At 41.0% G+C, this 25,864-nt stretch overlaps 1 protein-coding gene across 3 annotated transcripts in view; it reads left to right on the forward strand.

Moving 5' to 3' along the window:
* The window catches only part of LOC129703923 (cilia- and flagella-associated protein 46), a 219,745-nt gene that overhangs the window by 44,877 nt on the left and 149,004 nt on the right, over positions 1-25,864 (forward strand). For all 3 annotated transcript variants that reach the window (XM_055646637.1, XM_055646638.1, XM_055646639.1), the window contains 4 exons: positions 199-389; positions 2,885-3,113; positions 18,988-19,108; positions 20,180-20,306. In XM_055646637.1, the coding sequence (XP_055502612.1) occupies positions 199-389; positions 2,885-3,113; positions 18,988-19,108; positions 20,180-20,306 (668 nt within the window). The remainder of the gene's footprint in view (positions 1-198; positions 390-2,884; positions 3,114-18,987; positions 19,109-20,179; positions 20,307-25,864) is intronic.

Below are 25,864 nucleotides of genomic sequence, written 5' to 3' on the forward strand. Positions count from 1 at the left end.
TTGCGCAAATTTAATTACAACGCAGACTGGAAGTGTTCAAGATGAGAGTTTTAGTAATAGTATATATAGATAAATGTATTTTTATGTAATGTTGTCCCTTGTCTGGACCGTGAGTACAAAATAAACTTTATTATTATTATATTATATGTTAAATAAAACCTTGCTGATAATCAGATTTTGTTCCTTCCATTTTTATAGCATTCCGTGAGAATAATTAAACGATTAGATCAAATCCTGCAAAATGCTGTACGTGAAGGAAATGGAAGTCTAATTGAAACCATTTGTGTGACTCAGTGGAGCCTTTGTTTACCTCTGCTTGAAACTAATTTGCGAAAGCTTGTGTACAAACCATTGGTCAACCTTGCAACAACTCTTCACGATCTTGACAGGTAACTGGAGCTTAAAACTTTTTTTTTTTTTAAACTCTGTGTGGGTGAAGTGGGTACATGATGCCATGCGGCATTGATAAGAAGAGTAAGCAGGAGCAAAATGGGCCCAGAATCAGAGCTCCACCTCCAGCCATGGAGAAAGAAACGGTGTGACAACAATGGTCCTGGCTGAGGTGGAAAGAGCAAACGGGGATGGGGGAACAGAGGTTTTGTTTTCCTCATAGTTTATACTGCTATCAAAAGTAGAACATTCACACATCTAATCTTGGATAGAAAAAGTTGAATGCTATTGGCATTTAAATGTGCCTTCTTGGTTTTAATATATGAAGTTAACATAAGGTGAAAGGTCATGGCTTAGAATTTCTTGGACAGATGGAAGTAGCAATGCATATTTCACCATTAGGCTGTTACTTTTGCTGTTAAATCTTTTGGATATTGCTATAACCAAACATCAAATAACTTAGTTTTCACCATTTTATTTAAAATGCTCTAAAAGAGTCAATGTGTAGTATCCTGCCATGCATTATTTCTTATAATTCTGACGTAAGGGAACTTTGATGAGATAGTTAAGCGAGTGAAATAAATCAAGAATATTAGTTTATTGGGCAAGAAATTAATCAATTTACCATGCACATTAATGCACTATTTTCCTAAAAACCTTTGTATAATTTATTATCTAAGCTAATATTGTAGTGATGGCTATGCTGTTAGAATGGACTGTTTTTTCTTTTGATTCACTGGACAAAAGGAATAAATACCAATAGCAGTGTAAGTTTAACTAAAACAAATTTTGTTTCAATCCACCTAGGATCTCTTAGGTTTACCCATAGCTATGGATAGTTTTTATATGATTTGATATATTAAAACATTAAATAAAACATTAAAGAGGAAGGAAATTGAACTTTATTGCTTTCCATCACAGTGAGGAACGTGGGGAATCCACTGTGGTGGATGTTTATGGTAACTTTTATGTAGTTGTGTGTCTTGTTGCATTTTTTTCAGTATGGTAATTCGAATTTCACTGTACCTTAATTGGTACATGTGACAATAAGCTGACCTTGAAATACATTCTTATTTTGCATTCATTCACGAAAGTCATGGAATTCTGAAACAAAATGAAAAGAGTGAATGAAATGAAATGAAAGTAAGCATGCAGGTACAGCAGGCAGTGAAGAAAGCAAATGGCATGTTGGCCTTTATAACAAGAGGAATCGAATACAGGAGCAAAGAGGTCCTTCTGCGGTTGTACAGAGCCCTAGTGAGACCATACCTGGAGTATTGTGTGCAGTTTTGGTCCCCTAATTTGAGGAAGGACATTCTTGCTATTGAGGGAGTGCAGCGTAGGTTTACAAGGTTAATTCCCGGGATGGCGGGGCTGTCATATGCTGAGGGATTGGAGCAGCTGGGGTTGTATGCACTGGAGTTTAGAAGGATGAGAGGGCCTCTCATTGAAACATATAAGATTGTTAAGGGTTTGGACACGCTAGGCAGGAAACATGTTCCCGATATTGGGTGAGTCCAGAACTAGGGGCCACATTTTAAGAATAAGGAGTAAGCCATTTAGAACGGAGATGAGGAAACACTTTTTCTCACAGAGAGTGGTGAGTCTGTGGAATTCTCTGCCTCAGAGGGCAGGTGGAGGCAGGTTCTCTGGATGCTTTCAAGAGAGAGCTAGATAGGGCTCTTAAACATAGCGGAGTCAGGGAATATGGGGAAAAGGCAGGAATGGGGTACTGATTGGGGATGATCAGCCATGATCACATTAAATTGTGGTGCTGGCTCGAAGGGCCGAATGGCCTACTCCTGCACCTATTGTCTATTGAGTCCCAACTGTGCAGAAGTAGTTCATGATAGTGAAATGAAAACATTAATGCAGGAAACATTCAGCAGATCAAATGAAATCTGTGGAAAAAAATATATACTTATTGTTTCAGATCTACAACCCTTCATAAGAACTGAGACGGAGAGAACATTGGATTTTCATTGCCATAAAAAGTGGGAAAGAGGTGGATAGAATGAAGGGGAATTCCCTGTTGGGTATGTCCAAATGGGTAAATGGGGAGAGCATCATTGGCTGTGTTAATGTATTATTAAAAGTGACATGCCCGACAGTCCAGTAGGGTCTTAGTTGTAACAGTGAAGGAGATCACAGACAGAAAAATGAAAGTGAAGGAGATCACAGACAGAAAAATGAAAGTGAAAGTGGGATGGCTAATTAAAGTGGCAGGGAACAAGTACTCTGGTCACTCCTGCAGATTGAGTGCAGGTGCTCTGCTAAGTGATCACCCAATCTGCCTTTAATTTATCCAGTATAGAATAGACCACTCTGTGAACACCAAATATAGAACAAGCAATCCCTGCGTTCTTAGAAAACAATGCTGATCAGTGCATGATTACTCACAAGAATGTGTGCTCTTCTGTCATTTCCCAAGATTCCCAATTTAAAATTTATGTTTCATTACAAAAGAACTTTAAATCTTTTTATTTTTTATTAGCTTATTGATTAAGCTGCGTTGCCAAGTTCATATGGAAATAGCTCAAATTGAAGAAGATGAAAATCGAATAGAGGTTGCCATGGAACATCTTCAAAAGGCATTTTATCTAAACAACGCGGGACAATACAAGAATTACATCAAACAAACATTGCATCGATTGCAGCTGTACTCATCAGTTTATGCAAGTCCAAAACTCCCAGAGGATCAAGCCATTCTGTTTATTGAACAGGTAAAATGTAGAACAATGTATTTTTATTTATTTAATTATTTAAAAAAAGCAATTGTACAAGAATAAAACATTCGGTCTTCCCCCCCACCCCCACCTCATCTGTTTTTCTGCCCCAACCCATAACTAACCATCTTTATCAGTAGAAATGTAAAATCATTACAATCGTCTCCCCCCCCACCCCGCCCTGTAAACCCAATTATTGTACAGCTCTTCTAAATTTTGACCTTTTAACCTGAAAATGAGGGAAAAGAAGAGAGAAAGAACAAGAGAATGAAAAAGTAAAAAGTGAAAAGATAGGACCCCTAGTGTGGCCAAAGAGTGAGTAAAGATATAAGAGAGGAAAAGGAAAAAGAAGAAAAAAAAAAGTGGAGATATACCTGCCCCTCGTCTCCCATCTCATAAAGATCTCCCAGTTTTTTAATTCGTAATCTTTCCCAATGTATGAACGCCTTGTCTAAAATAGACGGCTTAAACGAGGGATTTGTGGCGATTGGTGAGAGAAGAGATGAATTTCTCACTTGTTTCCAGATTCGTATGGTACTACGGATAATCGGATTTTTCTCATATACTGATTTCTTCAGATCTATTGGAGAGAGAAGAATTAAAAGGCGAACAATCTTCTCTCTCCATTATTAGTCATTTTAGGGAGAAAACTAAGAATTGACTGAAATAGGCACAGGATTTGTGGAAGGAAGATCCTCTTCATGTCATTTATTCTACCTATGAGGGAAATCGGAAGTGTTTTCCAAAATTGAATAAGGGCATTTAGTTTGGTAGTTAATGGTGGAAAGTTTGCTTGAAATAAAGAAGTGTATTTTCTAGTTACGTAAACTCCAAGATATATACATTTTTCCGTAGCAATTCTAAAAGGAAATTTTAGAAGGTGTGTCGGACCTTGAGGTTTTATTGACATAATTTCACTTTTGTTCCAGTTTATTCTATATCCTGACAAGGAACCGAATTCCTCTATAAGATTTAGTATGTTTGGAATACTAACTTGGGAATTGGTAATATATAGTAGTACGTCATCTGCATACAACGATATTTTATTATTAGAATATTTAGTATTATAGCCATGAATATTCGGATGTACTCTTATGGTTTCTGCCAAAGGTTCAATCGCAAGGGCAAATAACAGAGGTAATAACGCACAACCCTGTCTATTGCCCCTGGATAACTGAAATTTAGATGAGAGTGTTTGATTAGTCAGTATTCTGGCAGTCAGCTTGTCAAATAACAACTTTATCCATGAAATTAAATTTTCTCCTAATTGAAATGTTTGCAATAATGTAAAAAGATATTTCCATTCTACTTGGTCAAATGCTTTTTCTGCATCTAATTAAATAATTGATACGTCTTTTATCGTTCTATGTGAGTACATTATATTAAACAGGCGTCTCAAGTTGTTGAACTAGTGTTTCTTGGGTATAAACCCAGTTTGATCAGAATGTATTAGTCAGTCGTCAAGTCAAGTTTATTTGTCACATACACATACGAGATTTGCAGTGAAATGAAAGTGGCAATGCTCGCGGACTTTTGTGCAAAAGACAAACAACCAAACAACCAAACAAACTATAAACACAATCGTAACACACATATTCTTTTAGATAATAAATAATGGAAGGAAAAACGTTCAGTAGAGTTAGTCCCTGGTGAGATAGGCGTTTACATTCTGAATGGCCTCTGGGAAGAAACTCCTTCTCAACCTCTCCGTTCTCACCACATGGCAACGGAGGCGTTTGCCTGACCGTAGCAGCTGGAACAGTCCGTTGCAGGGGTGGAAGGGGTCTCAGATAATATTGTTGGCTCTGGAGTTGCACCTCCTGATGTATATTTCCTGCAGGGGGGCAAGTGAAATTCCCATAGTGCGTTCGGCCGAACGCACTACTCTCTGCAGAGCCTTCTTGTCCTTGGCAGAGCAATTCCCAAACCAGATGGTAATGTTCCCAGACAAGATGCTTTCCACCGCCGCTGCGTAGAAGCACTGGAGGATCCTCGGAGACACTCTGAATTTCCTCAATTGCCTGAGGTGGTAAAGGCACTGCCTTGCCTTACTCACTAATGTATTTGCTTAGTCTTCTTGCCAGGGTTTTAGCTAATATTTTCTGATCTGTATTTAGCAGAGCTATTGCTCTATATGATCCTGGCTCTTCGAGATCTTTATCTTTTTTGGGTATCAGTGTAACAGTTGATTCGGCTAAAGTTTGTGATAGCGTCTGTTCTTTAAATGCGTGTATATAAAGGGCTTGTAAACGCGGGGAGATTAAATCATAATTTTTTTAATAACATTTATTACTAAACCCGCCTGGGCCTGGCGTTTTACCATTGTTCAGTGAATTAATAGTCTCTTCAATTTCTTTTATTGTGATCTGCGCTCCTGATTCTTCACGTTCCACCACGTTAAGTGACAGAGATTGCAATTGTCGAGCAAGTTTTTAATTTTTATCATTTCGATTTAAGTTTTAGATGTGTATAAATGTTGATAGAATTGAAAAAATCTTTTGTTTATATCTTGAGGGAGTGTAAACAACTCGCATTTTCTGATCTAATTTTTTGAATAGTATGATCTTTTTCCATTTTTCTCAACTGGCGTGCCAGATGTTTATGCAGTTTGTCGCCGAATTCAAAGTTTTTCTGTTTAGTAATTTGAAATAGCCTGACAACTCTTGCAGAGAGAATTTGATTTAACTTGAATTTTAATACTGCTATCTTATTATGTTTATCCATAGAAGGATCTATAGCATTTTCTGAATCCAGCTGTCTGATCTGTTCTTCTAATTCCAGTTGTTCCATCCTATTCTTTTTATTTTGGTATGCTTGATATGAGATAATAGAACCTCTAATAAAAGCCTTAAAAGATTCCCATAATAACAAAGCCGAGATACCTGGTGGATCATTTGTCTCATAAAACAATTCCATTTGTTGCTTCAGATATTCACAGCAAGCCGGGTCAGTTAATATTTGAGGATTACATCTCCAGAACATTTTTTTATTGTACATTCCTTCAAGTTTTAGGGAGAAAGTTAGAGGAGAATGGTCGGAAATAATATTATTATGATATTTGGGATTTCTTGTAAAAGGTATTCATTTTTGTCCACCAGAAAATAATCAATACGTGTATACGTTTTATGCACGGCTGAATAGAAAGAATATTCTCTTCCGGATAGATTCGCAATCCTCCATACGTCTGTTATATTTGTAATTTTTATATACGTGTTTAGGAGTTCGCTAGATTTTGATTTTGTATGATATCTCCTTTGTTGTGAGGATTTATCCAGATATTGATCCAGAACGCAATTGAAGTCTCCTCCAATTATCAGATTTTGCTGGGTTGAATCTGAGATTATATTAATTTTTTTATTAGAAAATTGTGGGTTATCAAAGTTGAGAGCGTAGATATTCACCATTGTAAGTGGAGTAGAATATATCTCCCCAGATGCTATGATGTACCTACCCTCCTTATCTGCTATAGTGGCTTTATGTTTAAATGGTATACATTTATGAATTATAATTGCAGTACCTCTAGCTTTGGAGAGAAAGGTAGGGTGATATAATTGGCCAATCCAGTTAGCCTTCAGCCTGTTATGCACTCGAACTTTGAGGTGCGTCTCCTGTAAAAATATTATATCAGCATTAATCGATTTTAAATGGGCTAGAATCTTATCCCTTTTAATTGGCTCATTAGCGCCCCTAATATTCCAACTACAAAATGTGATTCCTCCAATTTTCTTCAAAGGATCGTCTTGCATTAGAGCCTACATGGTTTCCCTTGTTTCAGATGGGGCAACACAATATTTAAAATCAACCTTTTGGTTACTGGGTGGGTGAGCCCAATTTCAAAGCCCTGCAGGTATATCCCGAGAAGAAGTGCCTTAAGAAGAGTAAGTAGAGAATGTGCTAAATAGACGAAATAATTATAAAAAACATCGAAAGTCACAGCATTTAAAGGTACTGTGCGTGTAACCCATCCCCTGGTGGGATATTTCTTGTGAGCTTCCGTGGATGTTAATTTCAGTTAGCTCTGCCCCTTGCATAGTAATACTAAACAAAAGGGGCTGAGCGACATATAATGTAACAAAGAAAAAACGGAGAGCAGTCCGTAAATAATTTCATCTGAGAGAATTAGATTTCTTCTAATAGCATACGTCTAAGTGGGTATTTACTAGTTAAATTGAAATATAGAAATATAAAAATTCTTAACTTGCTTATTGAAATTAGTATGTTAAATACATAGCTGGTTTAAAATTGTCTGGCTTAAAGGAATTAATTATAACCTCCAGCAGTTCCGCAGGCAGAGCGAGAACTCTCTCTCTCCTCCCTTCTCAAACAACCATCAACTTCAACTTCACAGCTTCCCCAATCAATCTAATACTGTTTCTAAACATCCTCGCTTCTTACTACAACTTGCCTAATGCCCATCTTCACTTACTTGACCTCTCTTTCTCTATTAACCCCTACCCTCTGCCTGGTCATCCGATTTACTCTCTTCACTATTTGACTATCCTAACTTTCCCAGGTTGCCTTACTAATCCACACTAAATCCCCCTTCCAATAACATACTGTAATTCTCCTCGTCTCATACTTCCTTCCTCTACCCCCTGCCTCCTAAATCTTAATTACCTTACCCCTCCTCGACCACCTCTCTAACATATTCCCTCTCGCTCTGACTTGCCAACTGCTGGGAATTCTAGCCCTTTTGCTTGTATAGTTATTAACCACATTTTGGATAAAAACAGATTATTTAACCGTTGCCTAGATTTAGTAAATCTCATGACTTAAGTATTAAATTAAAATAGACGGCTTGGTACGTTTGTTAGTATGTTATATAATTATTATAAGTTTAAATTGTTTTCGGAGCTGACTTATTCAGGGAGATCTTGATCAATCTCCCTGCGCGTTTCCCACGGATCCTCCTCTTTTTTTCCCCAAACATTCCATTCTATCTCTGCTAAGTTAGTCTAGACTTAACCGCCTGTTTACCTGCCGGCCATCTTATACGAACATTTTTACACATTTAAAAAAAAAACACTTTATATCACTCTACCACCTTATAAATACATATAAAAGGGGTAAATTAAACACACAATATAACAAGCAGGATAGGTAAAGCATAGCCCTGCTAGTAATCAGTTAAAGTCAATGCATTTTCATACAGATCTATGCCAAATGTTACTTTGCTGGGTCTTCTGGGTCGTTAAAGAAACGCTCCGATTCTCTGTATATGACCCTTAGTTTGGCTGGATACATTAGTCCATATCTTAAACCTGGTATGTCTCTGAGGATAACACGTGACTTGGTGAAAAGTGCTATCTTCTTTACAACATCTGCTGGATAATCTCTGAAGATTCTTATGTTTTCTCCTTCAAACATCAGGTTTCTTGCGCTTGGAACTTTCTTCATGATGTCTTCAAGAACTGATGAGTGGTGTAGTTTCAGAATAAGTTGGCTTGGTGGAGCTAAAATGTAGAACAATTAACTGAAGTCATCATACAAACAAAAAATTCAAGACAGAAAGACCCAAAATGGCCTTTTGACGATATGATATAGCTTAATCAAAATTACAGACAAAAGGCATTATCAATAAGAACACAAGTGTGTTACTATCATCTATATTACTAAAAGTCTTATCTTGACCACTTCCTGTTGCACTGTATATTGATTTTAGAATAAACGCTGCCACTTATGAATGCGATTTTTGGCCATCTTAATCAGAGTCTCCCTCCACTGGTCATGACTAGAGGATTTTTCCCATCGATTAAAAATAAAAGACATATTAATGTTTAAAAGATGTTGATATTCTCTCTCCTGAAAAATGATTAAGCTGTGTTGCCTTTGGTTTGAAAAATGCTAAAGCTGCATGCTAAAGCTGCTTTGCCTTTGGTATGAAAATGCTAAAGCTGTGTTGCCTAATTGAAAAGTTGGTTTGAGAATGCTAGCTGCCTTGCCTAATTGAAAAGTTGGTTTGAGAATGCTAAAGTTGCCTCGCCTAATTGAAAAGTTGGCTTGAGAATGCTAAAGTTGCCTCGCCTACTTGAAAAGTTGGCTTGAGAATGCTAAAGTTGCCTCACCTAATTGAAAAGTTGGTTTGAGAATGATAAAGTTGCGTTGCCTAATTGAAAAGTTAGTTTGAGTATGCTAAAGTTGCATTGCCTAATTGAAAAGTTGATATGAGAATGCCTTGACTAATTGAAAAGTTGGTTTGAGAATGCCTTGCCTAATTGAAAAGTTGGTTTGAGAATGCTAAAGTTGCCTTGCCTAAGTGAACAGTTGGTTTGAGAATGCAAAAGTTGCCTTGCCTTATTGCAAAGTTGGTTTGAAAATGCAAAAGTTGTCTTGCCATCTATATAATTCAAAATCTAATCTTGACCACTCCCTGTTTGCGCTGTATATTGATTTTAGGAAAAACGCTACCACGTACGGTTGTAATTTTTGGCCATCTTACTCTGCCTCCCTCTGCTCATCAGGTGCCGAGGATTTTTCCCATCGATGAAAAATAAAAGAGTTATTAGTGTTAAAAAATGTTGAGATTCTCTTTTCTGTCAATCACAGGAGAGAGAATGAAGGTCACGCCGCTTCTAGTGGGAGGGAGAATGAAGGTCACGCCGCTTCTAGTGGGAGGGACTATAAAACCTGGAAGTATGCGCGGCTCAGTCTCTGCAAGAAGGGGGAGGGAGAGGTCATGACTCTCTGTCTTTAGTGGACTTGCACACTGCTTGAAATGGTATGAAACTGCACTTGAATTTGGTGGCCTTGCACCCTGTTTGAAGTGGTATGACGCTACACTTGAATTTACTGGCCTTGCACCCTGCTAGAAGTGGTAGGAAACTGCACTCGAATTTGGTAGCCTTGCACCCTGCTTGACGTGGCAGGAAACTGCACTTGAATTTGGTGGCCTTGCACCCTGCTTGAAGTGATATGAAACTGCACTCGAATTTGGTAGCCGTGCACCCTGCTTGAAGTGGCATTTCAAGGAATGGCCGTGATTCAACTGCCAGCCCACCAGCCTTGAGTGAGCGAGTGAGCTGCCAGCACACCAGGCTTGAGTGGCTGAGCTGCCAGCCCAAGAATCCAAGAATATTGGAATTGATGGAGAGGTGGAATATTGCATTGGAGGACCAGCCCTCCTGTGTGAAGCTGTGACACAACGGGTCCCACTTAGTCTAGTTACTAATAAAATAGCTCACAAGGTAGGAATAGAATCATATACATCTTCCCCAATCCATTTTTATATTCTCTGATAGGTGTCATGTGGTCAGGAGATAGGTACCAAATAAACCCTGGATATTTAAGTGCCAGGTCTTCTTCTGCATCAGCATTGTAGCTGAATCTTACAGGAAATGCAGGGGATTTGTGTGGTAGCAGGCTGCTGCAAGTTCCCTGAAGGATGGTTTTATTACTCACATAACTTGGAATCATCAGGAATGCCCATGACAAGAGGGAAGCGGGCAAAAAAGAAGGCAAAAGGCTTCTTGTCAAAGCACGCTTGTGCCTCTTAACTAAATATAAAAGGAAAAATAATAAAGTTAATCATTTATACCAGAGACCTTTACATCCTGTAATACTGATGTCTAAAATATGCAACAATTATGCCACTTGAAAACAAGAAGAGAAATGGGCATGAGGAATGCCACAGAAAAACCACCCAATTGGAAGCAAATGTTGGCACTTTCATTCATTGGACCAGCTTGTATTGATCCAAAATTCTCCCATGCACACCCGTATTTGGGCCAGTTGCAGAAATATGCAACCAAGGGGCCAAAGATTCCTCTACCATTTTTACAAACTTTGACTCTGTTGTCAATTGAAGGGGATTATGGAAAACTTTCCAAATGTGCTATAATGACAATACCTGTGTTACGGTCATTTAGGTACTGGAAATTTTCCTTTACACAATTTGTAAAACGTCACCCAACAATTTAAGATATGGAATAAAATTCGAAATTAACAACATTTTTTTTTTCAACGTGTTTCTTGACACATGCACAGATTATATGACTTCACATTGCATAAAACTGGAATACGGACTGTTTTCTAGGAATGCCTCCTCTCGCCCATAATGCGGGTGTTGCCGATACAATGACAGACAAGCAGCAATCCTAACTAATGAGTCCACCCCAAATCAAATTAATTTTTGTATATGTATATGTATACATTAATATATCTATCTATATCTATCTATATCTATCTATATCTATCTATATCTATAATATGCTTTATATTGTCAGTAGTTTTGTATTTGCATTTAATTGTTTAAGAGGGAGGATGTAGATTAGTGTGACTCGTACTGTGGCTCTGCCCACAGGCTTATTAGAATTATCTCCATCTCCATCTCCATCTCCATCTCCATCTCCATCTCCATCTATCTCTGACTTTCTAATAAGCCTGTGGGCAGAGCCACAGTATGAGTCACACTCATCTACATCCTCCCTCTTAAACAATTAAATGCAAATACAAAACTACTGACAATATAAAGCATACATAGTAAATGGCAATAAACTGGAGGAAGGTCAAACTTAGCCTGGGTACTTTAAGGTGGGCTTACAAACACAACCAGCACGTGTACGATATAGACCATTTCCATTATTCGCCACCGGGGACACAATCGGTGGTATAATTGGTGTCAGAGATTGAAATGGCATTCCCGGTGAGGAAGCAGGAGACTTTGGCACAGGTGGTGTAGCCATTGGCAAAGTAACCATTTCCAAAACGGGTTGGCATGCTGGTGTAGTTGGGCCAATGCCGCTGGACGTGGATGGAAGTACATTTGTGCGGTCAGGATAGTACGTAGTTGGAGCTGGCTCATTCACAGGCAGGATATGTTGCCTACTACGTCTGGAGGTGCTGCCATCGGCAATGACCAAGTATGAATGTGGCACAGAGGCAGTTCCAGAAATTACACCAATACGGTCATGACCTTTGTCCGTTTGCAAACGAACCACTTGCCCTTCGGTTAATGGTGGCAGCGATCTGCGCGTTTTGTCAAACCACTCTTTCTGAATGTTGCGCTTTTGTTGCAGCCTGGACTGGACCTCTGATGGTGGGACCACCTGCGGGACTAGTGCCTGATCCGCTACACGCAATGTGGCTCTGGTCTGTCTTGACAACAAAGTCTGAGCAAGTGAACCCAAGACAGGGTCGCGGGAAATGTTGCGCCGGTTGAGCAGGTCCAGGTACACATTGGATTTAGCTCTGTGAGGTTGTTCCATTAATTTTTTGGCACTCCCCTAACAGCACGTTCAGCTTGCCCAATCGACTAATTGCTAGATCTCACGGTGCGACCTGATGCAAGATCTCTCCTGAGTGAAGTGGTCGTGGTCCAGTAAGAGTTCCGCAAGAGTTCCTCACGATATAGCGGGAGGTAGATAAAGAGTTCCCACGGTACTCTGCAATTCTGTCATTTTTGCGAGTGACTTGGCCGTCTCCCGATCTTTCCCGCTAATCGTGAATGAACATCGTGGACTGTAGTGTAGTTAATCACGTGGCACAAATGATGTTACTTTGTTGTCACACACTATATAGGTTTTTTTCACCCGAGCCCTTTAATGAGCTGAAGAATAATCTGTTTTTTTAGACAAATGTTGTTTGGTGTGATGCACCTTCTCTCAATATGTGCAAGAAGTCGTCTTTTTATTTTGTCAAATATGAATAAACACTGTATCTCACATTGACCGTGATGATTGTGTTATTTCATGATCTACTGAGAGGTGAAACTTTCAGTCTGAAGAAGGCTCTCGACCCGAAACGCTACCCGTTCCTTCTCTCCAGAGATGCTGCCTGTCCCGCCGAGTTGCTCCAAGCAACTGGTGTCTATCTTCAAAGGACTGACCAGGACTGCGTCTCTCCCTCTCCCTCTCACACACACAGGCATGAATGGATGAACTCCGCGGGCCAGGCAGCATCTACGAAGGGAAATGGACAGGCGACCCATTCTTCAGGCTGCCTTATGTCTCTCTCTCCCCGCCCCCCCCCCACCCCAACTCCCACCCACACACACGAATGCTGGAGAAACTCAGCGGGTGCAGCGGGGCCGAAACGTTGTCTATTTCCTTCGTTCCATAGATGCTGCTGCACCCGCGGAGTTTCTCCAGCATTCACGTGTGTGGGTGGGAGTTGGGGGGGGAGATACATAAGGCAGCCTGAAGAATGGGTCGCCTGTCCATTTCCCTCCGTAAATGCTGCCTGTCCCGCTGAGTTGCTCCAAGCAACTGGTGTCTATCTTCAAAGGACTGACCACCGGGCTGGTTGTCGGGGCTGGCGTGTTGCGTTTCACAGACCAAACTTGGGACGGGACTGGAGTTGGGAGGGAAAGGTGGGGGAGTCGAGGGAGAGGAGGGGGAGACAGATGGGGGTGTCTTCATTTAGTGGCGGTGGGTGTCTGTCACTGAAACAGGCAGGTGAGATTTCACATTCACCTTGTGTGTGCCTCTCTCTCTCTCTCTCCCTCCCTCCCTCCCCCTCACACAGGCATGAATGGATGAACTCCGCGGGCCAGGCAGCATCTACGGAGGGAAATGGACAGGCGACCCATTCTTCAGGCTGCCATGCCTCTCCCCCCCCCCCCCCCCCCCCCCCCCCCCCCAACTCCCACCCACACACACGAATGCTGGAGAAAATCAGCGGGTGCAGCGGGGCCAAAACGTTGGAAAGAGACAACGTTCCATCGGCCCTGCTGCACCCGCCCAGTTTCTCCAGCAATCGTGTGTGTGGGTGGGAGTGGGGGGGGGGGGGGGGGGGGGGGGTGGGTGGGGGGAGAGACATAAGGCAGCCTGAAGAATGGGTCGCCTGTCCATTTCCCTCCGTAGATGCTGCCTGGCCCGCGGAGTTCATCCATTCATGCCTGTGTGAGAGGGAGGGAGGGAGGGAGAGAGAGAGAGAGAGAGAGGCACACACAAGGTGAATGTGAAATCTCACCTGCCTGTTTCAGTGACAGACACCCACCGCCACTAAATGAAGACACCCCCATCTGTCTCCCCCTCCTCTCCCTCGACTCCCCCACCTTTCCCTCCCAACTCCAGTCTCGTCCCGACCCCCTGGGAAACTGAAGGTTTCCCGCTGTAATTAAAGAGTTCCCATGGTAGACTGTAAAACTGGGACCCTGGTTCTGGACTCCCCCAACATCGGGAACATTCTTCCTCCATCTAGCCTGTACAATCCTGTAGATACGATTAGACAGGTATCTAGTTATTTAATTCAATTAATGATTTCTATCGCCCAGCCTCTCATCTTTCAATCGGGTTCGGCCAGGAGGGATCTGCAGATGCTGGATTAAAACGAAGATAGACACAACATGTAGCTCAGCGGGACAAGCAGCATATCAGAAGGGTCTCGACCCGAAATGTCACCCATTCCTTCTCCCAAAAGATGCTGCCTGCCGTCGAGTTATTCTCTTTAAACCGGCATCTGCTTTTTTTTCCGACATATGCACAAGAAATAGGCAACTTTTCGGGCCGAAACGTTGCCTATTGTTCCATAGATGCTGCTGCTGCACCCGCTGAGTTTCTCCAGCATTTGTGTGTGTGGGTGGCAGTTGGGGGGGGGGGGGGGGGGGGTGTGTAGAGAGATAAGGCAGCCTGAGGAAAGGCTCGCCTGTCAATTTCCCTCCGTAGATGCTGCCTGGCCCGCGGAGTTCCTCCAGTTAGAAACTGCTTTCAGACAAAAAGAGACACAAACTGCTGGAGTACAATAGCTCAACAAGTGAGAGTGCAATCGCTCAGCAACACTCAAAAATGAAAAAGAATAAAAATGTGATTATTTCACCTCCCTTCAACTATTTTGTGTTTCAGCATGAGAGGGATTATAACATTAGAGACATTCCTCTTGTAGTGATGTGTTAATGAAGAGTTGCAGTCATCAATCTGATAGTAAAAAATATATTTATTTAACCTCACCTTATGCCCCTTCTGTCAAGCTTCCGGGTTTGCCGTTTGCAGGAGTTCCCACGGTACTCGTAAGAGTCATTACGGATATCGCACGGATATCGCAAGGATATCGCACTGGCATCTGCACTCATACAATGTTGCAACGCTGCTCAAGACACTCTTGGAGAAATTCAAAAATGTTTGAATTTTCTCCCGACCTTACCAAGTCACACGACTGCCTGCCGTCAGCGCCACGGAGGTCCTCGGTGGTCCACGAATGCCGTACAGCTATCGCAGAAGGTTCCCACGATGTTACACTCTTGTTAGGTCTTGCTTCAGGTCGCACTGTGAGATCGCCCTTTAAGGATATTTAGGGCTGCTGGTGATGTGGAGAAAACCCCAGCGTTCAGCAAAGTGCTGGCTGGTAAATTGACTGCCATTATCAGATAGCAGTTGACAAGGAGCTCCGTGGTCTGCAAAGCGAGTTTTAGAATGTGAGAATCAGTCATTTCAGCAATGCGACAGCGGCTTTCAGCAGTCTCCAGAGAGAGATTAATTTTCATTAATAAAAAAGAGATATGTGTTATATCTTGTTTCTTTACTTAGAAATCAACCAGATTTCATATCATAAGTGATAGGAACAGAATTAGGCCATTCGTCCCATCAAGTCTACTCCCGCCTTTTAATCATGGCTGATCTATCTCTCCCTCCTAACCCCATTCTCTTGCCTTCTCCCTATAACCCCTGACACTCATACTAATCAAGAATCTATCTCTGCTTTATAAATTTATCAATTGACTTGGCCTCCACAGCCTTCAGTGGCAAAGCATTCCACAGATTTACCACCATCTGACTAAAGAAATTCCTCCTCATCTCTTTCCTCAAGAAACACCCTTTAATTCTGATGCTATGACCTCCAGTCCTAGACAGTCACTAGTGGAAACATCCTCTGCTTTAACCAAGCCATTCACTATTTGGTACGCTTCGATGAGGTCCCCCCTCATGTTTCAAAACTCCAGCGAGTACAGTCCCAGTGCCTTCAAACGTTCATCGCATGTTAACCCACTAATTCCTGGGATCATTCTTATAAACCTCCTCAGGACCCTCCAGGGCCAGCACATCCTTCCTCTGATATGGTGCTCAAACCAGATATGGAGTTAGGGAATAGTTATTGAACAGAATTGGGGAAGAGCCACAGTTATTTTTGTAACGTGTATGTCGATTACACAAGGTTTCTGAGAAACCCAACTATTGTGTTACAGCAGAATTACCTGTACAATCAAACTCTGATAATATGCTATTTGTTTTTTTGGAAATCCTGATGGTTCTCCATCTGGCTCATGAGGTGTCAATGACCATCCTATTTTTCCCATACCAGGGTCCGTGTTTCTGCACCACTTTTCATTATCAGGACCTCTAGTTCCTCGATTCCTGTTAAACTCACAGGAGTTCTGTACTCCCTATGTATAATAGTACTGTAGTATAAAAACAATTTAAAAACAATGGCATTGGGGTATTAAGTGGAATTAATCCAACTTTGCCAGTCCAACACCATCAAAGTCCTGAGCCTGACAGAGCAACATAGTTTCAGAGTTTGTTAGGTATGTCAAACATGTAATATGCTGTTTCAGTAATTTTGTCGCTTTGCTGCATTTCATTCTTTTATTTCAATCATCATCATTGAAAACATTAACAACGCAGTGGTGCTGGTTTACGACGGGAACGGCGACAGATGCACCACACATCTCTGTCCACTAGTTCCTGCGGACCTCCGCCGCTGGAAGTATAGGATTTTGGTGTGTGTGCTTTATCAACATTCCTTACAATGCTAGGTACGACTGTGGTTGCCACTCCTACTGAAGTGCGGATGGCCATTGGCTCGCTAGGAGCTCATCCGCCCTTTGACAGGTCTTGTTTTTGGTCCTGCTGGGGGTCCACAACCCCCTCCTCACCTGGCAAACCAGGTGGGGGAGATGGTTTAGTCGCCGACTATCCGACCATGGAGCAGGTAGCACGGGATTACATGGTACCCGTGGCGGGGGGAACTCCCCCCGACCTGACCTATAATGCACTATAAGTGTACAGTGCCCTCCATAATGTTTGGAACAGACCTATCATTTAGGGACACATGGCTTCACAGGTTTTGGTAATTGCTCTGGTAGTTTAAATGCCTCCTTAATGCAGGTATAAGAGGGATCTCAGCACCTAGTCTTTCCTCCATTCTTTCCATCACCTTTGGAAACGTTTATTGCTGTTTATCAACATGAGGACCAAAATTGTGCCAATGAAAGTCAAAGAAGCCTTTATGAGACTGAGAAACAAGAATAAAACTGTAAGAGACATCAGCCAAACCCCAGGCTTACCAAAATCAACTGTTTGGAACATCATTAAGAAGAAAGAGAGCACTGGTGAGCTTAATAATCGCAAAGGGACTGGCAGGCCAAGGAAGATCTCCACAGCTGGTGACAGAAGAATTCTCCCTATAATAAAGAAACATCCACCAAACACCTGTCCGACAGATCAGAAACACTGTTCAGGAGTCAGGTGAGGATTTGTCAATGACACTGTCCGCAGAAGATTTCATGAACAGAAATACAGAGGTTACACTGCAAGATGCAAACCACTGGTTTGCCGCACAAATAGGATGGCCAGGTTACAGTTTGCCAAGAAGTACTTAAAAGAGCAATCACAGTTCTGGAAAAAGGTCTTGTGGACAGATGAGACGAAGATTAACATATCAGAGTGATGGCAAGAGCAAAGTATGGAGGAGAGAAGGAACTGCCTAAGATCCAAAGCATACCGCCTCATCTGTGAAACACGGTGGTGGGGGTGTTATGGCTTGAGCATGTATGGCTGCTGAAGGTACTGGCCCACTTATCATCATTGATAATACAACTGCTGATGGTAGTAGCATAATGAATTCTGAAGTGTATAGACACATCCTATCTGCTCAAGTTCAAACAAACACCTCAAAACTAATTGGCCGGCGGTTCATTCTATAGCAAGACAATGATCCCAAACATACTGCTGAAGCAACAACGGAGTTTTTCAAAGCTAAAAAATGGTCAATTCTTGAGTGGCCAAGTCAATCACCCGATCTGAACCCAATTGAGCATGCCTTTTATATGCTGAAGAGAAAACTGAAGGGGACTAGCCCCCAAAACAAGCATAAACTAAAGATGGCTGCAATACAGGCCTGGCAGAGCATCATCAGAGAAGACACCCAGCAACTGGTGATTTCCATGAACCACAGACTTCAAACAGTCATTGCATACAACAAAATACTAAACATAACTACTTTCATTTACATGACATTGCTGTGTCCCAAACATTATGGTGCCCTGAAATGGGAGGACTGTATAAATATTGCTGTAATATCTACATGGTGAAACCAAAATGTATAAAAATACCCTTTGTTAAAATGTGACAATGTGCAATTTAACCACATGTGATTTTTTTACAAGTGGAGTACAGAGGCAAATATATAAATGATGGGTCTTTGCCCCAAACATTACGGAGGACACTATACTTTAACTACATTAGAAACCATGCCAATTCATCAGGAGAGTAGCATCATAGGGGAGCTACTTAATATAATTGCATTTCCTTGGATGATCATCAAATATAATTTTTTTTTGAGTAGAAAAAATATTTAAGAAATATAAAATATAGCATATTTTATATGCCAAAGAGAACAAATAAACTGCTTTTGTTAAAATAAGCTTATTGTTATGTTTAAGAAGGAATTGCAGATGCTGGAAAATCGAAGGTACACAAAAAAGCTGGAGAAACTCAGCGGGTGCAGCAGCATCTATGGAGCGAAGGAAATAGGCAACGTTTCGGGCCGAAACCCTTCTTCGGAACAAGAGTTTCGGCCCGAAACGTTGCCTATTTCCTTCGCTCCATAGATGCTGCTGCACCCGCTGAGTTTCTCCAGCTTTTTGGTGTACCTTATTGTTCTGTTGATGTGTGTGATAGTTAAATACATAAGATAAGATTGTTTTTCTGTATTTTAGGTTAAAAGGTTCAATGACTTGAAATGTGACCAAAATAATCGATCTTTGATGATTAAGGCTGGAGAGGCTCTCGCTCGTTCTTCTTTTCGGAAGGTTCTTGATAGTGAAAATGAGGCTAAAGGTCAGTTGTTTATGGGACATTCAGTATATAATTATGGAACAAGTGTCCACTACATGCGTTTTGATATGAAAACAGTAACAGAATTTTGTTTCAATTTTATCAGTAAAATGCCTTTGGCGAAATATTGAATTTTGATGGCCTAAAAAGGGCGAAAGCCGATGGACTACCCATGTATATCCCAATAAGCATTTTTTGAAGACAATCTTGTCTGAACATGGGTCTTGACCCGAAACGTCACCCATTCCTTTTCTCCACAGATGGTGCCTGTCCCGCTGAATTACTCCAGCATTTTGTGCCAATCTTCAGTTTAAACTAGCACCTGCAGTTTCTTCCTATACAATATTTGTTGCATTTGGTTTCAAGCTAAAATTTATTTCCTGCAAGATGCAGATGGATTTAGGTTTTTACAGACTTTCACCAATTGAACCACTGTATTGATATTAATACAATTATCAGTTACTGTAACAATGTGCATGTGAATTGATGGGTATTATATAATAATATACATGAAAATCTGTCAGTATTTACAAATACATTAAAATTAGTCAAAAACAATTCAGGTAGTTATACTGCTTAGGCGTGGCTTGAGTCATGTGATCAAGGTGGAGGGTAAATACATAACCATCCAGGTTACTCCCATTTTTGCATGTCAACAAGAGCTGGCATGGATGTCAAGAACTGTACACTGTAGCTGGCTAAAATCAGTGCATTAAGGCCAAGTAGGGGACCTTAATGAGTGACGCTAACAGGATGCTATATTTTCACCATCTTGAAGCGTCAGCGAATAAATACATACAATGTTTAACTGCACAATTGTTTTACCAATGTGGAGGTCCAATTGTATTTTTTTTTTGTTGCTGATTTAGAGTATACATTTGTGATTAAAACCATTTTGATTTACTTGTGGTGTATTAGATTAATTAAATTAATCTAAATAACGTGAACTGTATAAGTGACGAGGCAAAACCTTTTAACCTCTTAAGGCATTGCATATAAAGCCTCTGAAGAATAGCATGCTAATAACTGATGTTTGCAAGCTCAATAATGATATGATTGTGTTTTTCTCTCCAGTGTTTGTAGGCCATGGTAACACAGGCTTAATTGGTCTACTTGCTGCCAAAGTTCAAAATTACAGGAACTGTATGCAGCAGACCGAAGGACACCTGGAGAGACTTGCAGAAGTAAATGATAAATTGAGGTAGGGGGAAGTGATTTCAGATTTGATTAACAATAATTGGAAATTAAGCAGGAGTGATTTTATTGCTTCATTTTGAGAGGGACCCTGTAAAATGTTACACTTTTTTAGGTAAGACGAGATGTTGTGTACCTTTTACTTTGAAAACATACTTGAGACTAAAAGTTCCAAACAAAACAATTATAAATCTTAACCAAAAGTATATGAAAACTTAACAAATGCAATATTTTGTATCTTATCAATATATCAATAAATATGAGTGGAGGGTTATATTTTATTTCAATATGTTCCTGAAGGTGGTTATGTGCTGAGAAAAGGCAGTAAAAAAAATCTAATTTTCAAAGCATCAGAAGGCTACAGATGTGTAAACCACTATTCAACTCTTTTAAACTGATTTCACTGAGGGACAGGCACAATGGTGAGGTAATGGTTTGAAGAGGAATGGTTAGAGTCACATGGGACCTAGGTATCTGAAGATGTGGGGAGAAGATTCTGGAGAGAAGACAATTAGCCAGACTTCAAGGATTGGCATAAACAATGGCAAATTAAGTAATTTAATGGTGGAGCTAGTGGGATGCGTGGGTGATGATGGGGGGGTGGGAGAGGGGGAAGGGGGGGGGGGGGGGTAGGAGATTGTGGTAGTGTTAGAATACTCGAGTTTGATCAGGAGTTGAATTTTTAATTGGGTTGCTGGATGGGAGATTGGTAAAGGAGAGATTGGATGGAGTTAGGGCATGAGATCATTTGGGGGTGGGTGGTGAGTTTCACAATTGTTATGTCCTTTACTTGAAGGGCATTTATGTGGGCCAGATTCCTGCCTGAGACTTGTTCAACTTTTTAAGTATCAATAAAACATGCCTTTGAAATATCATATGGCTTGCTTCACAATTACTGGCCTGCTCAGTCCAGAGGACTGTTGTGGAGGTGTGCATTGCATGCTTTTAGAGGCAGCTCTATATCAACTGTTTCCTCGTACATAGAACAACATGGAACAGCTTAGGAACAATGTCAGTGCCGGACAATGCCATGATAAACTAATTTCCTCTGCCTGCTTGTGATCTCTATACTTCCATTCCCTGCGCATTCATGTGCCTGTCCAAAAGCATCTTTAATACCACTCCAATTTGTACATCCTCCACCACTCATAGAAGATCGTTCTAGGCACTTGCCATTCTCTGCGTAAAAAAAAACTTGTCCCACACATCTCTAAGCTCTCCACCTTCTGACTTTAAACCTGTGCCCTCCAGCCTTTGACATTCCACCCTCGGAAAAAAATTCTGAATGCCTATTCTATCTACGTCTCTCATAATTTTATATACTCTCACCAAGTTTTCGCTCAACCTTTGATACTCCAGAGAAAAGAATACAATTTTGTCCAATCTCTCCTTATAGCTAATATCCTCTAATCCAAGCACCATCCTGGTTCACCTCTTCTTTACACTCTCCATAGCCTCCACATTCTTCCTATAATGGAAAGAACAGAACTGCATGCTATAATCCAGATGTGGCCAAACCAAGGTTCTATATTGTAGCAACCTGATTTCCTGGCCCCTATACTCAATGCCCGACTGATGAAGACAAGCATATTGTATGCCTTCTATACCACTCTATCTAATTGCATTGCCACTTTCGGGGAGTTATGGACTTGGAACCCAAGATTTATTTGCACACCACCACAAAGATTACTTTCATGAGAGAGGAACACATTAGCAACAGACATTCGGTTCTTCCAAATATTGTTCTGGATTTCTCTCACTTAGACATAGAAACATAGAAAATAGGTGCAGGAGTAGGCCATTCGGCCCTTCGAGACTGCACCGCCATTTAATATGATCATGGCTGATCATCCAACTCAGTATCCTGTACCTGCCTTCTCTCCATACCCCCTGATCCCTTTAGCCACAAGGGCCACATCTAACTCCCTCTTAAATATAGCCAATGAACTGGCCTCAACTATCTTCTGTGGCAGGGAGTTCCAGAGATTCACCACTCTGTGTGAAAAATGTTTATCTCATCTCGGTCCTAAAGGATTTCCCCTTTATCCTTAAACTGTGACCTCTTGTCCAGGATTATTTAGACATACTTGCCAGCGGGGGTGTGGTTGTGTCCCAGGCCTTGAGACATAGGAGGACCCGGGGGAAGTGCTCTGTAGCATTCGCCCGACTCCGGCAACAAGGATTAAGCACATGCCTTCCGAGTATATTCCATGCAAATCTACGTTCTCTCAACAACAAATTGGACAAACTGAAACTCCTGTGACAAACAAACAAGGACTTATCTCGAGCCGCTGCCCTGTGCTTCACCGAGACCTGGCTGCATGAGTCGACCCCGGACCCTTCTTCAGACGATCCGAAACATCACCCATTCATTTTCTCCAGAGATGCTGCCTGTCCCGCTGAGTTACTCCAGCATTTTGTGTCTATCTTGTTTTTAAACCAGCATCTGCAGTTCCTTCCTACACATTTGTTCTTTGTACCTTTTCCTACCTCCAGCTTCCCTCTCCCCTGCCTTTCAGTCTGAAAAAAGGGTCTTGTCCCAAAATGTTACCAATTCCTTTTCTCCAGAGATACTGCCTGACCCACTGAGATAGGCAGCATATCGTGTTTATCTTTGGTGTAAACCAGCATCTGCAGTTGCTTCCTACACATTCTGTGCTGAATTTCATGATGAAGGGAATGCCACCTTCAGGGAACCCGAGATCCACTTCTTGTACAACGCTCCGCAGAGCCCTACCATTTACTATGAAAGAGCTGCCCTAGTTTGACTTCCTAAAATGCAACACCTCGCAAATCTGAAATAAACTCCATTTGCCATTCCTCGGTCCACTTGCCCAGCTGATCAAGTTCCATTGTAAAAAAACATCTATTTTGGAACAATCTATTTATACCTTAAACATTTTTCTCCAAATTATTGATATACATGGCAAACAGCAATGGGTAGGAAGGAACTGCAGATGCCAGTTTCAACCAAAGATAGACACTAAATGCTGTAGTAACTCAGTGGGACAGGCAGAATCTCTGGAGAGTTTTCGAGTCCCTTCTTAAGCAATAGGCCCGACACTGATTCAAAGGTCTTGGTGAAGTCCATACAAACCATATCAACTTTCATCCTTCATAAACCACATCAACCTTCTTGGTCACAAAAAACACTCAATCAAATTCATGAAACATGACCTCCCACCCATCAGACCATGCTGACTAAACCTAATTAAATCCTGTCTTTCCTTATTCCTCAGAAACCTCTCCAGTAACTCACCTGCCACAGATGTTAGGCTCACTGGTCTATAGTTTCCAGGTTTTTCTCTGCATCCCTTCTTAAATGCAATACAACATTAGCCATCCTTGAGATTTCCTGCACTTCACCAGGTCTAATGATAATTAGGGTAATACGGTGATGCAGCTGGTCGTGCCAGAGCCCTGGGTTCAACCCTGACCTCGAGTGTTGTCTGTGGGGAATTTGAATGTTCTTCCTGTGACCATGTGGGTTTCCTCTGGGTGCTCTGGTTTCCTCCCACATCCCAAAGAAGTGTGGGTTTGTTGGCTAATTGGTCTGTAAAATGTTCCTACTGTGCAAGGAGTGGATACAAAAATGGGATAACATGGAAATAGTGTGAACGGTTGATGGATAGTCGGCGTGGACTTGATAGGCAGAAAGGCCAGTTTCCATGCTGTATCTCTAAACATGTATTTCAATCAGGGCTCCTATAATTTCATCTCCAGCTTCCCAAGGTGCCCTGGGACATACGCAAGCAGGCCTGGGGAGATTTACATAATTGAACGTCCAGCACTTCCTTGACTGTAATGTGAACTGACCTCACAACATCTCCATTAGCTTTCACAGGTTCCCTTGTCTTAATGTCTTTCTCTGTGGTAAAAGCAGAGAAGAATTATTCACAGAGGACCTTCCCCTACGGCTCTACATGTAAATGACCACTTTGGTTTACAAGGGACCCTATTCTCTCTCTGGCTTCCCTATTTTCCTTAATATACTTAAAACATCTACTTTGTGTTCTACCTCTGGTCCATGTGTATATGTACCAGAGGTATCCCTTTTTGACCTTCTGATTTTCTTCTTAACTATCCTCCTCAATCCCCTATGTTCCTCCCCTGATACACTGGAAACCAGCCACCTCTACCTGATCCATGTTTCTGTCTTTTTCCTTTTCAATTCTCTTTCTTGGCCTTTCTTTCACATATTCAGAGCAGAAATGTCTTAGACTGGTTTTCTTCACAATCATTTCAATATATTGAAATTGCCGTTTAAAACTCAGGTGAAGCTAGAGAACTGGGAAGAAAATTTACAACCCAAAAAAATATTGTAATATTGGAAGGCCCTTGTAAGAAATAACATTGTATTTTACATGTTTGCAAATTCATCATTGGCGCAGCCAGATTATCAGGATGCAGGCCCAAATATGACAAGAATTTGAGAATTAACTATTTTTGTTATGATACAGGTTGTCATTGGCTCTTTATATTTTAAAGGGATAGTAAGGTTTTCCTGTTAAAGAATCATCTTTGAAGGAGTCATAGTGCATATTAGCAACCTCCATTCCCCCCAAATTAAATATTGTTAAAATGCTTCCATGATATTAATAATAGCCTGGGACCTTGTGTGTTCTTTGTACTTAAGTATAGATTTAAGAATGATTTGTACTTCATTGCATAATAAATAGATTCATACAGTTATACAAAACAGAAACAGCCTCTTTCACCAACTTGTCCATACTGACTGTGTTATCTTTGCTTATCACATTTGCCTGCATGAGACGCTTATAATCATTATTATTATTATTATTATTATTATTATTATTATTATTAGCATTTCTTATCCAAGTACTTCTGTAACACATTTATACAATTGTAAATGTATCCATCTCCACAAACATCTCTGGCACTTGTTCCACATACCCACCATCCTCTGTGTACAATTCTTACCTGTAAGATCTCCTTTAAATTTCTCCCCTCTCACCTTAAATCTGTGCCTTCTAGATCTGGACTCCGCTCCCCGAGGATAAATACTGACTATCTTTTCTATCTCTGCCCTTCATAATTTTATAATCCTTTTTAAGGTCGCTCCTCAGCCTCCAACATGAGAATAAAGCAAACCTATTGAATCTCTTCTTATAACTACACCTCTCCATTACAAGTAGCATTTTAGTGACTCTTGCCTGCACTCTCTGTATTGCTACCACAACCTTCCTATAGTGTGGCGACCAGAACTGTGGACTCAAGTCCAGTCTATAGCTGCAACATGACATCCCAATTCTTATTTTCAATGCCTTAGTCTATGAAGGCAAGCATACCAAATGCCTTCTTAAATATAACTATTCCATGACCTCATTCAGGTCACAAGTGAATCACACCACAACGTTTCTCAGCATATCATTAAATTCCATCTCCCACAGCTTTGCCCAACTTTCCAGCTGTTCTATGCCCCGCTGTGTCCTTAGACAATCTTCTTTGTAACTTACAACTCCACCAATTCTGACACCTGCAGACTTACCAACTCTATATTCTCATACAAGGCATTTATATATTTTTCAAATAACAAAGGTGCAA

Source organism: Leucoraja erinacea, chromosome 15, assembly GCF_028641065.1.
Source record: "Leucoraja erinacea ecotype New England chromosome 15, Leri_hhj_1, whole genome shotgun sequence".
Lineage (NCBI taxonomy): Eukaryota > Metazoa > Chordata > Chondrichthyes > Rajiformes > Rajidae > Leucoraja > Leucoraja erinaceus.